At 40.4% G+C, this 13,455-nt stretch overlaps 1 protein-coding gene across 1 annotated transcript; it reads right to left on the reverse strand.

The window, feature by feature from the left end:
- Positions 1–5,934: 5,934 nt before the first annotated feature.
- LOC119414735 (neurturin-like) lies at positions 5,935–13,030 on the reverse strand. The gene is made up of 3 exons (XM_037681843.1): positions 13,013–13,030; positions 6,988–7,270; positions 5,935–6,469 (listed from the first exon to the last, which is right to left on the reverse strand). The coding sequence occupies exons 1-3, from the start codon at positions 13,028–13,030 to the stop codon at positions 6,036–6,038; spliced, it is 735 nt and encodes a 244-aa protein (XP_037537771.1). The 3' UTR covers positions 5,935–6,035.
- Positions 13,031–13,455: the final 425 nt, after the last annotated feature.

Genomic DNA, 13,455 nt, shown 5'->3' on the forward strand with positions numbered 1-13,455 from the left:
AAGTATATTTTTTACTTTTTTCGAGTTACATCTTGACCCTTGAGCTCAGATTGCTCCAGATTCTTGAAATATTTTAAGGATTTTACAAACTGTATGATAGGATATGCAAGTTTTACCAACCAGCCTGTGAGGAACATTATAATAAAAATGTTGTGCAGTTTTTAGACACAGTTTTTCACAGACTGGTGAACCTCTGCCCGTCTTTATGTCTTGAATATTCAACCGCTCTAAAATGTTATTTTTAGACCCAGTCCTCTAATTGACCACTTGTCAATTAACTTAATTAGATGCTAAATGCTCCTCCACCTGTTTCTTGTTCATATTAACATTTATGTGTTGCTGCCATCAAATTCAAAAATAATTATTTTTCCCTCAAATTAAAAAAAAAATCACAGATTCAACATTTGAGCAAGTTATGATTTTCTATTGTGAATAAAATATGGTTTATATGCCAATCATTGCGTTCTTGTTTTATTTACATTTCGCACAAACTCCCAACTTGTAGTTTTGCTTTTATGGTGATGGACTCGTATCATTCTTTGTTTTTCCTGTAGCTGGCTGCAACGCATAAAATCGCTCAGAAAACTAACTGTTGAAGTCATTCCATCCCCACAAGCTGAAGTAAACACAAGTTACACTCAAGCTGAAACATGTTCTGCACTCAGCCAAATAAAACCCAGTGGGAATAAAAATATGACTTTCGGTTTTTTTTTTACCCACAAACATACAAACAGTTTCCTCTCACCGTATATCTGTCAAATTATTTTGTGTCCACTTTGTGCTCGACTCTAAACTGAAGCTGACTCTTGTGCTTCCTTACGGCCTGCAGTCAGCGTTGACGTCTAATCTCTAGGAGGTGATGTCGCCTCATTGAAGCGGAGCAGGAAGTTGTGTTGTCTGGAATTTGATGGGATTTGTTTCTGTGGACTAAAAGGCTTTAAGTTCCCGCATGTACAACTCAGGGGTGGCTTTTGATGTGTAATTAAACTTGCACTCACAGGAAGAAATATGATGTCAGCATATTAAGTTTGAGATGATTTACAGGCAGATTATAGTCCAGATTATTAGTAAAAGCTAACAAAGCCTGCTTGATTCATGGAGCTCTCTGGTTTTAGCTTTCATATTTGTTGTGGAGTGTTCCATGAAGTCTGTGCTGATTTTTGCTGGGGATTCGTTTTGCTCTCGGATTTCCTCCACATAAAAAAGAAAAACACCCTGTATGTACTGTACTGTGACCTCCACATGAAAAACACACCTGACTTTCATTGAAAGCTGAATTCCTGCTCACATCATTTCCCACTGCTGAGTGGCGTTGTCACGAACTGTTGTCAGATCAAACCACGCTCCACACATGTGCCTCTCCGGCTCTCCCAGACACTTTTTTCACTCAACATTTTTAACATTTCCTAAGAGGGAAATTAAAAATATGTTTTATCTGTCTCATGTTAAGAATGTGGCTACAGTTACAATACCGTATTTTCTGGAGTATAAGTCGCATCAGTCAAAAAAAAAAAGCATCCTGAAGAGGAAAAAACACAAGTCGCATTTATTATGTGTCACAACTGATCTGTTGCGGTTATTATGCATTTATTTAATGGATGAAACAGCTTTATTTCACCTGGGCAGCGTGGCACCATCCATCCATCCATCCATCTTCACCCGCTTCTTCCTTTTTCAGGTCACGGGGGTCACTGGTGCCCATATCCAGCAGTCACTGTGCATGAGTCGGGGTACACCCTGGACAGGTCGCAAGTGTGAGAGTTCCTATTTATCCAGTTGCTCTGAAGACATTAGATGGGGCCAAAATTTCCACACCTGAAGATAAACTCCTAAATGAGATGATGACTTCTCCTCATCGCTGGAGCAGTACCTGCCTCTGATAGTCGTGCGTCCAGCCCTTTTTGTATTCTATGATCCTTGAGAAAGACCTAACTGTGTTCCTTTTGTTGCAGCATCTCTCCTTGTGAACTATTTGTGCCTGGACTTCTTTGAAGAACCCCTGGAAATCTAGTCTCCTCAGCTGCCTTCCTCGCCTTCCAACCACACGGCCTACTACCCAACCTACAGCAAGATCTGAAATCTACCAACAATATCATCCTCCTCTTGGAAAACATCATCTAACTCATGTCCTTGTCCCTCAGTGTTCCTGTTGTGCTTTATTACCCAATGTAAATAAAATCACTTTAAATGTATTCTCCGTCTTGAAGTTTGGTCACTCCTCAGTCCTTATAGCAAGTCCATCACAGAGACAGAGACAAACGACCATTCCCTCTCTCACTCACACCTAGGGACAGTTTAGAGTTACCAGTCAGCCTAACATGCATGTTTTTGGTCTGTGGGAGGAAACTGGAGTACCTGGAGAATGCACGGAACGAACGTGCAAACTCCGCCCAGAAAGGTCCCGGGCCAGGATTTGAACTGTCGACCTTCTCACTGAGAGGCAACATCTCTAATAACCGAGCCACCGTGTCACCTAGTCAACACAAATAAGACTATTTTACAAATTTTGAGTTCAAATTTACACGGTAGAAGCTGAGAGTTATTCACATCACACCCTCTGATGGAGACGTTTTATGAATTGTATGAAATTGAACTTAACGATATTTTCAGGGCTTAAAATCAGCTACAACAATGTTCCTTTATGGACAGCTGGGCTTTTCATGTTGGTGTTTTTCTCAAAGTTCAATTTCACACAAAAAAAAGGCCACCTGAGTGTGAGTTCACCAATTCCTGTTTCTGTGCCACTCACCTTTACTTCAGTTAAAGAAGTTAAAATATGTCACCAACCTAATTCATATTCCTCCATGTTGAATTTCTACAAAACGCCTCGCTAAATTATTTGAAGGTCTAGCAAGAATTCAATCTGTGAGAGAGTGTTTTGGACTATTTTTGGCTGCAGGAGTTTAGGTTTGTCGGAGTAAGCAAAATACACATCAATGAATTATTTTTATCCGTACGGGATTGTGAGTTTTAAAATAAAATCGGAGCATTTGGAGCAGGAATATAGGTTTGGGCTTCTTTAACTTCAACAGTTTAACATTTTTATACTTTGTTTGGATGTTTTTTAATGAGATGTGTTGATAAAAGTACAATCCCATTTGAGAAATGAGATAAAGTCTTTGATTTAAAGTCCACTTCCCAGAGTGAGCTGATTATTACGCAACCCGTCTGGCCCCTTGTGGTTTAGGCTGTTGTCACTGATGTTCACAGCGTTGTCTGCTGAACGGCTGCAGAAAACAAATGATTCATAAAAGCAGATCTTACAAAATGATTCAGTGGCGTTCCTCTGCTTTTAACCTTCTTCATGATTTATTCATCGAAATCTGAACTTGAGCATTCATTCAAGCTCGACTCTCACCACAGACATGTGGCTTCTTATGTCACATTTTATCATCCCAAACTGCATTCGGCTCAATTAAAACTTGTTTGTTTTGAAAAGCCTAAAACTGAAACCCACAAATGACAATGATGAAGCTCCACACATCTGGAATTATATTTATTCAGCAGTCAATATAATGTTAGATAAAACATTTTTGGCACAGTTGCTTGATGATAAAAAGCTGTCCCGTTTATGTGTAGTAATCTAAATAAATATGAAAATTTATAATTTATTTCCCAAATAAATACAATATAAACTACAACAAAGATGCACTGCATCTGCACCCCTTTTCCTTCTTAAGAAAAAAACACGCACATACATACATACATACATATATACATATAAATATATATATATATTTAGCTGTATGTCAGGCAATTACAGTTCGTTCAAACCAATATAAGATAACTGAGGTTGAAAAAGTCGCTTCATGATTCATGTCTCCTAGAAGTCTACCAGGCAGCACAACACAGAGGCATGTTCGGGGCCAGTCGAAGGCTGCACTGTGGGGTTATGGGTAAGAAAACCTTTTACAGATGGGCTCAAACACAACCTCGGATCCAAACGTCTATTTCAGAGGAAAAGAAAACATGCCAGTACTTTTCATCATACCCATTCCTCTCTTTTCTACTCCGTTTTGCAATCAGCTGAAGCCGACGTGAGGATAAACTTTCACAAATTACACTCGAAGCACATTTACACCTGAAACGTGAGCTGAGGGATGTTTACGACGGGTATGGTTTGTAACGTCGTCACGTGTTGATTTGATCTGGTGCGCTTTGGAAATTCCTCCAGGAGAAATAACTCCAGATGATTGGGGGTAATTAAGCTCTGGAGTACTTTTTAAGGAAGGTAAGAAAAAGCGTTATGTTGAAAATAGATGGGGATGTTTTCACTGTGTCTTTTAAAAGACCCCAGACACCCATTATTAATGCAATGCACTGATTTATGACAAGTGCTTTACCTGAAAATTCTTTCTTTCATTGACAAATTCTTATCTATAACACTTTTTAGTAATGTTGGAGTCCAGACGCAATAATATCAATGCATAAAAGCAGGTAAACATGACATAAAAACATTCTGAAGTATCAACAATGTAACACATTTTAAACTCAACATGCTTCCTGAACACATCTCACATTTTCATGTTAATTTGGGTCGATTGTCTCAAAGCTGACACGGGTACGTGTCCCTAAGGTGTAAATGAACAACATTTGAAAAAAAAAAAAAAAAAAAAAACAGAATTACATTTGAAAAAAAAAAAACACACAACAAAAATACAACAACATTTGAAAAAACGGAATTGCATTAAGTCGAAGCGGAAGTGGCCAAAGCGGAAGTGGCCGGAATCAAATTTGAAAATATGGAATAAAAAAAAAAAAACGAATTACATTAAGCCAAAGCGGAAGTGGCCAATGCGGAAGTGGCCAGAATCATATTTTGAAAAAAACAAAAAACTGAAATACATTTGAAGAAAAAAAAAAAGAACCAATTACATTAAGCCAAAGCAGAAGTTGTCAAAGCGGAAGTGGCCGAAGCGGAAGTGGCCGGAATCACATTTGAAAAAAAATGGAATCACGTTTGGAAAAAAATAAAGTAAATTAAGCCAAATGGAAGTGGCTGAAGCGGAAGCAGCCAAAGCGGAATGGTCGGACTCACATATGAAAAAAAATAAATAAACAGAAATACATTTGGGAAAAAAACAGAATTACATTAAGCCAAAGCAGAAGTGGTCAAAGTGGAAGCGGCCAAAGCAGAAGTGGCCAAAGAGGAAGTGGATGGAATCACATTTGGAAAAAAAAAAACGGAATTACATTAAGCCAAAGCAGAACTGGCCGAAACGGAACTGGCCAAAGTGGAAGTGGCCAAAGAGAAATGAAATTCTGTTTTTTTGTTTTTTTTCCAAATGTGATTCTGTTTTTCAAACGTAATTCTGTTTTTTCAAATGCAATTCTGTTTTTCATATGTAATTCTGTTTTTTCAAATGTGATTCCGTTTTTTTTAAATGAAATTCTGTTTTTTCAATTGTGATTCTGTTTTTTCAAATGTGATTCTGTTTTTTTTAATGAAATTCAGTTTTTTTCAAATGTGATTCTGTTTTTCAAACGCAATTCTGTTTTTTCAAATGTAATTCTGTTTTTTCAAATGTTATTCATTTACACCTCAGGGCCACCGTACATGGGTGATTATAAAGAGATTTCACTGACATTTCCTTTTTTACGGTGACTTTGTGAACTCTAGGATTTGGACAAACGAAGGGATGAGGTGCAGTAGCAGCTATGATCTGGTCCACCCTGGCTCATCGTTACATACAGCTACCAAAACGACACAAAATTAGGTTGCTAAGTTGTTGTTACACCATCTTTTACAGTGTTACTACACAGATAAAAATGTTGCTGCTGTTTGAGCAGTCATTTTCTGTTCATGTCACGTGGAATCCAAACGCAACACCAGCTGTTTGGGTGATTCGCTTCCAAGTAGCGGTGACAGGAGCCCAAACGTTAGCGTCAGTCTGTCAGTTGTACATAATTCTCAACTGCTTCCTCCTCTCGTGGACCTTATAATCCATTATTTGTCTTTTAACCAGCGTGCATGTCCGACTCTTCCAACAGAAGCTTGGAGCAGCGTGAAGAAGTGTGAAGTCCATCCCATTTGGTCATACACACCCACATCTCTTAGCCGAGATGTTACGTAACGTGTGAAAGCCGTTGTGTTCTACAAAGAACGAAATGCCCTCGAGCGCAGTCGGTCGGCAGCACGGCACGCTGCTGACTTTCTTCCTGCGACTTTTTTTCTTAGAGTTCTTCCCAAATATCTTGCCCACGGCAAGGTCATAGTTTTGTCGGTGTGCGTCACAGTTACCACTGCAGTACTGCAGGATTATTGTCTCGTCGCTCTTGTGGCCAAGATCCAGCTCAGTCACAGTCAGCTCCAGCCTCCTCAAAGAGCAGGGCTTAGATTTGTGGGCTCGTTTAGTCCTTTTGGACTTGTTCTCCCCAAAAGTCTGGTCCCTCTTTCTTTTCTTTTCGATTAAGGTACCGAGCAGCTGCTGAAGCTCGCCCTCCGTGAAGCTCTGGAACATCGCCGAAACTGAAAGAACACAGAAAAGATCAATAGAGGCTCCACTGGCAGGTGACAAAGAGGGAGATTATCAGGTTTTCTTGGTAAATTTAAGGTTATCGTTCACAACAAAATTCAACAGGAGAAGATTGAGGGTGATATTGGTTTATGGTTGGCACAACCTCAGAAACCACGAGCAAACAGGTGAAGAAAAGTAATATTTTCAACATCTAGGTGTCCACAGATTGTTTTTATTGCAGGCATGGTGGCAGAAACCACTCTAATACCATATAACCAATTAAACTGATGAGCTCTGAGGAATGAGAAAAGAAAAAGCTACATGTCCTCCACTCCTGGAGATTAAAGCTCCTATGGAGAGTCAGTGACCTATGAGGTGGTAATTGGCTGAAAGTTGTTGTAAGACATTAAAGCCTGCTCTATAAACAACAGAGGCGAGTTTCAAGTGTTTCTGTCTACTCTGCTAAATGTTCCCCTGACACCTTATCTCCAAACAGACAAGGAAGGAAGAAGGTAACAGTTTATCTTACAGTCTGAGAAGAGGGAGTTCATGTTGTTGCCCGTTGAGCGGGTCTTCCGATGAAGACCTCCCGTCATCTGGGACAGCTCTACAGGTTCCTCTGAAGACGTTCTGGACGTTGATTCTGGAGATAACGATGACTTCGATGAGGGATGTTTGGCTTTGAGTTTAAACTGTCTGACAGTGGCCATTTTTCTAACGAGGACGGTGGACAGGGCTGCAGCGCAGAGCACGAAGGCAAAAGTAGCACCTTTCCATAACTTCATCTTAGAACGTGGGGGAGCATTGAAACTCTGTGGAGACACAGGAAGGAAAAATGCACAAATGTCAGACGTGTTTGTTCAGAATCCATCCATTCAGCTGGCCACATTCAAGCTATAATTCACATTCATTCACACATGAAGTAATTCTCATTTTGTGATGCGTTTGTGTGTAAAAGGTTAAATTACAGTTTAAACCTAGTAACTGACAAGCTAAAGGCTAGTCGGAGTGGGCTCTGAAGCCAATTGCTGCCATTTAAAAAACAACTTCAGCCTCAAACACCAAAGTTTATGCTCAGAAATCTGTCAAGGGAATTTAGGTGAAGGTTATGGATGTCAAGGTCAAGGCTCTTAATTGTCCTTTGCATCACATGTTGTACATGAGGTGGAACAAAATTGTGTACTCAAGGTCCCGGTTACATCCAACAATAGCAAAAATATAAAGTGTAAAAAGAAACCGTAAATAAGGAACTAAGATATACATTGATTTACGCTAAACAAACACCAAAAGGTACACTAAAAGATCTAAGATATACGCTAAACACTAATAATGTAAAACAATGCACCGATTAACAGCAGCACAAACATGAGTCTTTGTGGGTGAGCACGAATGAATGAGTACAGCAGCTTGAGATCAGCAGCATGGATAATCAGCAGCACATATCAACAATCAAAGTTGCATTACACTGATTTTTATTTTACAGTGATTATACTGGTTAGGGATTTATGAGTCGAACAGCTTCTAAAGTCTAACAGCTTCAGGGTAGAAGCTGTTCCTCAGTCTAATGGTTCTACACTTAATGCTCCTCAACCTCCTGCCTGAGGGGAGAGGGGCAAAAAGTGTGTGTGCTGGGTGAGTGGGGTCCTTCATGATGCAGGAGGCCCTCTTCCTTCATCTGGAGGTGTAGATGTCTGTGATGGTGGGAAGACTGACTCCAACAGACTTCTGTGCAGCTTTCCCTACTCTCTGCAGAGCTTTTCTTTCTGAAGCTGTGCAGCCTCCTTTCCACACACTGATGCTTAACTAATGTTAAATTAATGTTTGTGAGTTAGAGAGTTGTTTTGTCTCCTCTGAGAGGAGTCTGCAGGTGCACCTGATAACTCTTGACGCTCCGAGCCTGTAAACCAGCAGACGGATGTCGTCAGTGTCTGTTTGATAAACTTTATAAAAACCACTTCTTTATACTGTCCGTGGCAGATTCTCACTGAGGAGGCTAAAAACATGTAACTTTTGTTGATCTGTAAAAGCTTCCTGGTGACGTCTACCCTTGCAAGTAAAGACTGGTTTAAAATCTTCTCGTGTCCTCATTGTGGCTTCTTTGAGTAAACAGATAATGAAAGGATATTTATTTTATCCAACAGGTACAAAATCCAACAAAGTTAAGTCAAATCCTCTGAACGGTTTCTTTATGTTGAAACGTTTCGTCTTTCATCCAAAGGACTTCATCAGTCTGAGGAGCCACAACAAACTCAGTCCCATAGCTAGCACATTCACATATGTAGTGGGCCAACCAGTCTGATGGTGACAAAATGGTTTCTGGAGTCCGCCCTCTCCACCGTCGACTCGTCTGAGACAGCCAGAGGACCTGACTTAAACTTGTTGGATTTTTTTACCTGGATTATTGAGCATGAACTTTGATGTTTTGAACCACTTTGGCCATGGCTGCCTCAGACGAGTTGAGGGCTCAGCCTCAAACGTTTCTCATGTTTGCAGACTCTGCTGTATAAACTAATGGTTTTCAATTCAATTCAGTTTATTTATATAGTGCCAAGTCACAACAGAAGTCATCTCAGGGCACTGAACAGAAACATTCATATAATGGTACATAAAAAAACAAGTTAACGCTATTTATCTGAGGAGCAGACTGCTTTGAGTTTAACTTCATCACAGAACTCTCATCTTGAGCATGAAGGCGACAGTGGAAAGGAAAAACCCTCATGAGGAAGAAACCTCCGGCAGAACCAGGCTCAGGACAAGCGGTCATCTGCTTCGACCGGCTGGGTTTGAGAGGAACAGATACACAATGGCAGGTCAAGAATCACATGTTAACATATAGAAATAGTATCAAATGAAAACTATTCAATTTTAACAATTCATTTAAGGAAATGAGGTCAATTTGTCCTCTAGTCTAAGCCTATGGCAGCATAACAAGCCAACCCCTAACTATAGGATTTATGAAAAAGGAAAGTCATAAGCCCAGTCTTCAAACTGGACAATGTGTCAGCCCTATGGACAGAAACTGGAAGTTGGTTCCACAAGAGAGGAGCCTGATAACTGAAACCAATAATGCTCAGTCAGGTCATCTGTACAGTTTCTTTTTTTTTTTTTTGTAAAGACGTTTTTGCCCTCTATCCAGAGGGCTTCATCAGTCTGAGGAGTCCCAAGTAAACTGTTTCCCCACCAAGTAGTACACTTCTTAAGTGGACCAACCAGTTTGCTAGAGATAAGATAGGGAAACAGTTTACTTTGGACTCCTCAGACTGATGAAGCCCTCTGGATAGAGGGTGAGCCGTCTCTACAAAATAAAGAAATTGCCCAGATGACCCGACTGAGCATTATTGGATTTGGTACCTGGATGATTGAGCATGAACTTTGATGCCTGATAATTGAAAGATCTTCCTTCCATTCTGGTTTCCAAAGCTTAGGTTGAGATCCCATGTGAATCAAGAAACACTGTATTAGGGGAGTTCAAGAAAAATAAATATAATTACTAATAGCATATGTTTGTGATAATAATTATGAAGCATAAAAACATTATTGATAAATGTATTAATGTAATGTAAAATTGCTTAAGGCTGTCATTAAATCCTCATTAGCAGTGTTTGAAGATTTTAACCAGCGGTTTCTTGGATTGCACATCTCTGCCACTTCGTTTTACAATGCTGTCTGTTTAACTTCATGCAATTATTTACAGAGCGTTCTGTGATTATTTCTAAGCATGTACAGCAGCAGCAGCAGCAGCAGCAGCAGCAGCAGCAGCAGCAGCAGCTTGCACTCAGCCTGAGGCACTTCCTGCACAGATATCAGCATATTTCTGCAACAATGAGTATTTAATGTGACACTGACAGTGGTGCAAAGGTTTATAAAATAGTGTTTGGATGAAATTGTTTCAGATTTTTTGCTGTTTTAAGGCAGCAGCAATCTTAGCCACATGGAATATGGGTGCAGAGGGTTCTGTAGCACCCCATGGTGGTACCAGAGTATATGCATAGCCAAATACAGTATATACTTAAATAACTTATGATAAAATGAATAAAAACTGATTAAATGGTGCTTAACATGTTTATATTCTAATAATGTTGGAGTATTATTGCATTTTGTAAATCAGATTAAAAAAAACAGGACTGTTGTTGTATCTTTATGGTTAAAACCCACAAAAAGGTGGGCAAATTATGTAATGATTGCAACATTATTGATATTGCCTGTCCAAAATATACAGCATATTAATAATTGCATTTCAATATGTATTAAAAGACATTAAGATTAAAGATAAATTCATACATGCTCACAGCATCCTCTAACTAAAACATAGTGAAATGTTTCAAAGAACCATCTACACAAAGTGAGATATTAACTGTTTATAATCTTTCCTCACAAACTCAGTTTAAAAGATCTGACATGTCCCTTTAAAGCACACACAGAACAATGTTGTGAATATTAATCGTTCATTGTGCTCCTATCCTCTTTGACCCCTCGGGGGGCTTTCACTTTAGCACCAATTTACTTTCCTCCGTGCCTCTTCTGTCAGCTCATCCTTCACTCTGAGAGGGTTCACGATCTGTGAGCCCGACGTCACTTGTTGACATGTGAGAACGCAGTGTGTGTTTAAAGTTGTGCACTCTTCAGGCGGGATGAAAAAGAAAGATTATTACTATTTTTTTAATCAGGACTTCCAGCTCTGATTTCAACCAGCCGAGTGAGTTTTGTGTCATCTCACTCCGTGACAACGTGAATGATAATATAAACTTCATTCATATTTCTTTAAAGTTTTTTTTTTTAAAGAGGGTGAAAACATTCTTGCCTCTACAGGAATTTCCTAACCACACCTATTTGAAAAGTAATGTACAATGAGGCCTCAGTGAACATGTCTGGGTGCACATCCCTTTATATTAGATGGCTCCGCCCCCTCAGTGGGCCACAGCAGCCACAAAAACTTAATTTAGAGGATTCCTGCCTCGTGCTTTCTCTCCCCGCTGGTATTCCAGAAGTTTTTCAAGCCATTGTATTTTTCACATCATGTCACCAGTTAGCAAAACATTTCCCTGGAGCCGGAAATGGTAACACTGGTGAAGGCTAACAGCAAATCCAGACCAGATTTATAAAGCGTTTTGCCAGATTGCAGTGTATATGTGCAGACCTCCAAAACTGTTTACAGTGAGACCGAATGTCACGTTCTTTTTGTCTGGTTTGTAATCCTTCAAAACATACGGTAGCTCTTGTAAATTACAACAACAACAACAAAAAAAGAGTTTGTGGACAAAAAAAAAAAAATCAGTGAAACGTGGAAACAGTTAGGCCTTCTCATGGAATTTCAGTGGTTTTAAAAATAAAAAGAGAGAGAAAGAAACTGTAGGCAATTTACAGTAACCACTGAAAGTGAGTGTTTGAGACAAACAAAGTCCACGCATGAGCTGCAGCATATAAACAGGTATGACCAGTCCTATCTGTTACAGCCTGACTCATCACTCCTAATTTCAGATGGGTTCGACGTGGTGACGAGTTTCTGCACAACAGTATTCATTTGAAAGTCAAACATGTCACCTAACAGCCTCATTTGATGCTCGGTACACGCAAATCAAACAGCGATGGGTCGAAAAGTCTGAAATACGGCGCGGGACTTAATCAGATCTGGCAACTTGGTTCAACACTGAGCACTCGTGGCAAAAATCCTGCTGCTCCTGTTCCAAACATGATAAATTCTTAATAATACAAGAGCCGCTTTGTTGTGAAGCACAGCCAAGAGTGACATCACCGTTTTCTTCCATTCACAGGTCAGCCTGAGAGAATTACTCATCCGTCGAGTTAGCCATTTCACGCCGCCGAGATGGGTCAGCTTGTTAACGCGTCTTGATAAAACAATTACCTCGTCAAGAAGGGATGAGGCCCCAGGCGCGCTGGTGGCTGACACTGGACGAAGCCAGGTCGTCAAAGACTCATCTTGTGTGCCTGAAGACACTTTGATTGTCATAATTGCTCCACTCTGAAACACATTAGTCACATCTGCAGTCGATTGGCAGCAATAAAAGTGCCAGAGAGCATTCGGCAGCTTGTTCAATGGTCACAGAAGATTAATTGGTTCAGACATTCAATATCTACCTCTGGCCTTTGCTGCTAAGGACATAAATATACAGATACTGATAGGGAGAAGGGGCACCGCTGTTTTCTTAGGAGGACGAAAGCTGCTGTTTTCCAGCAAACAGAGACGAGCTGTAATACAGAGGATATAGAGAAACCCCAGAGGATGGTCCAGCAGAAGGAGAACTCGTTCTAAAGTAGACATAAAAGTGCAGATGAGTCGCGAAGACAACTCACCCGGCTCCCACACATCCTCAACATGTCTAGCCCTTACAAAAGCACCATGCGGCGATGTGTCCCTGCACGCTTCTGTAGGTAAAGACGAAGGCCGGTTTACAGTTTGAGGCCCAAAACAAACGGAGAAAGCCCCCGATTCACAAACACACAAGGGTTGAATGCAGAAAGATCTTGAGTGAATTTCTATTTGTACAAAGAGTGGGATTAAAAACATTACAGGATGAATGTGAAAAACAGAACACCTGATGTTTGTCTGCCATATGTTGCCTGGAGAGATACCGACATAAAGAAGACCTTTCCAGAAAGCCTGCATCTTCAAAGTGAAACATGAAAGTCAACTGCTAAGCCAAAGATGGCCGGTGTCTGTCAAAGCCATCCTGAGACATTGCGTACACACCAAGCGCACGTTGCACGCAGTCGCAGTCACAGTCACAGTCGCAGTCACAGTCCAGTCGTCAACCGAGCTCTTGTTTCCACTCAAAGATCGCATTCTCTTAAACGACACAATAAAACTGATGTTTTCGAGGAATAACTGGGTCAGTGACTAGGGTGCTGCTAAGCCGGCAATAATGTAATTACAGCAGCATGACACCCGTGTCCCCCACAAACCCCTCCCTGCCATGCCAGAGGGAGATGCTCAACCAAATGTCACAGCCTCAAGACCTAAAGAATCGAGAAAATGGGC

This window comes from Nematolebias whitei, chromosome 9, assembly GCF_014905685.2.
Source record: "Nematolebias whitei isolate Nwh7 chromosome 9, NemWhi1, whole genome shotgun sequence".
NCBI lineage: Eukaryota > Metazoa > Chordata > Actinopteri > Cyprinodontiformes > Rivulidae > Nematolebias > Nematolebias whitei.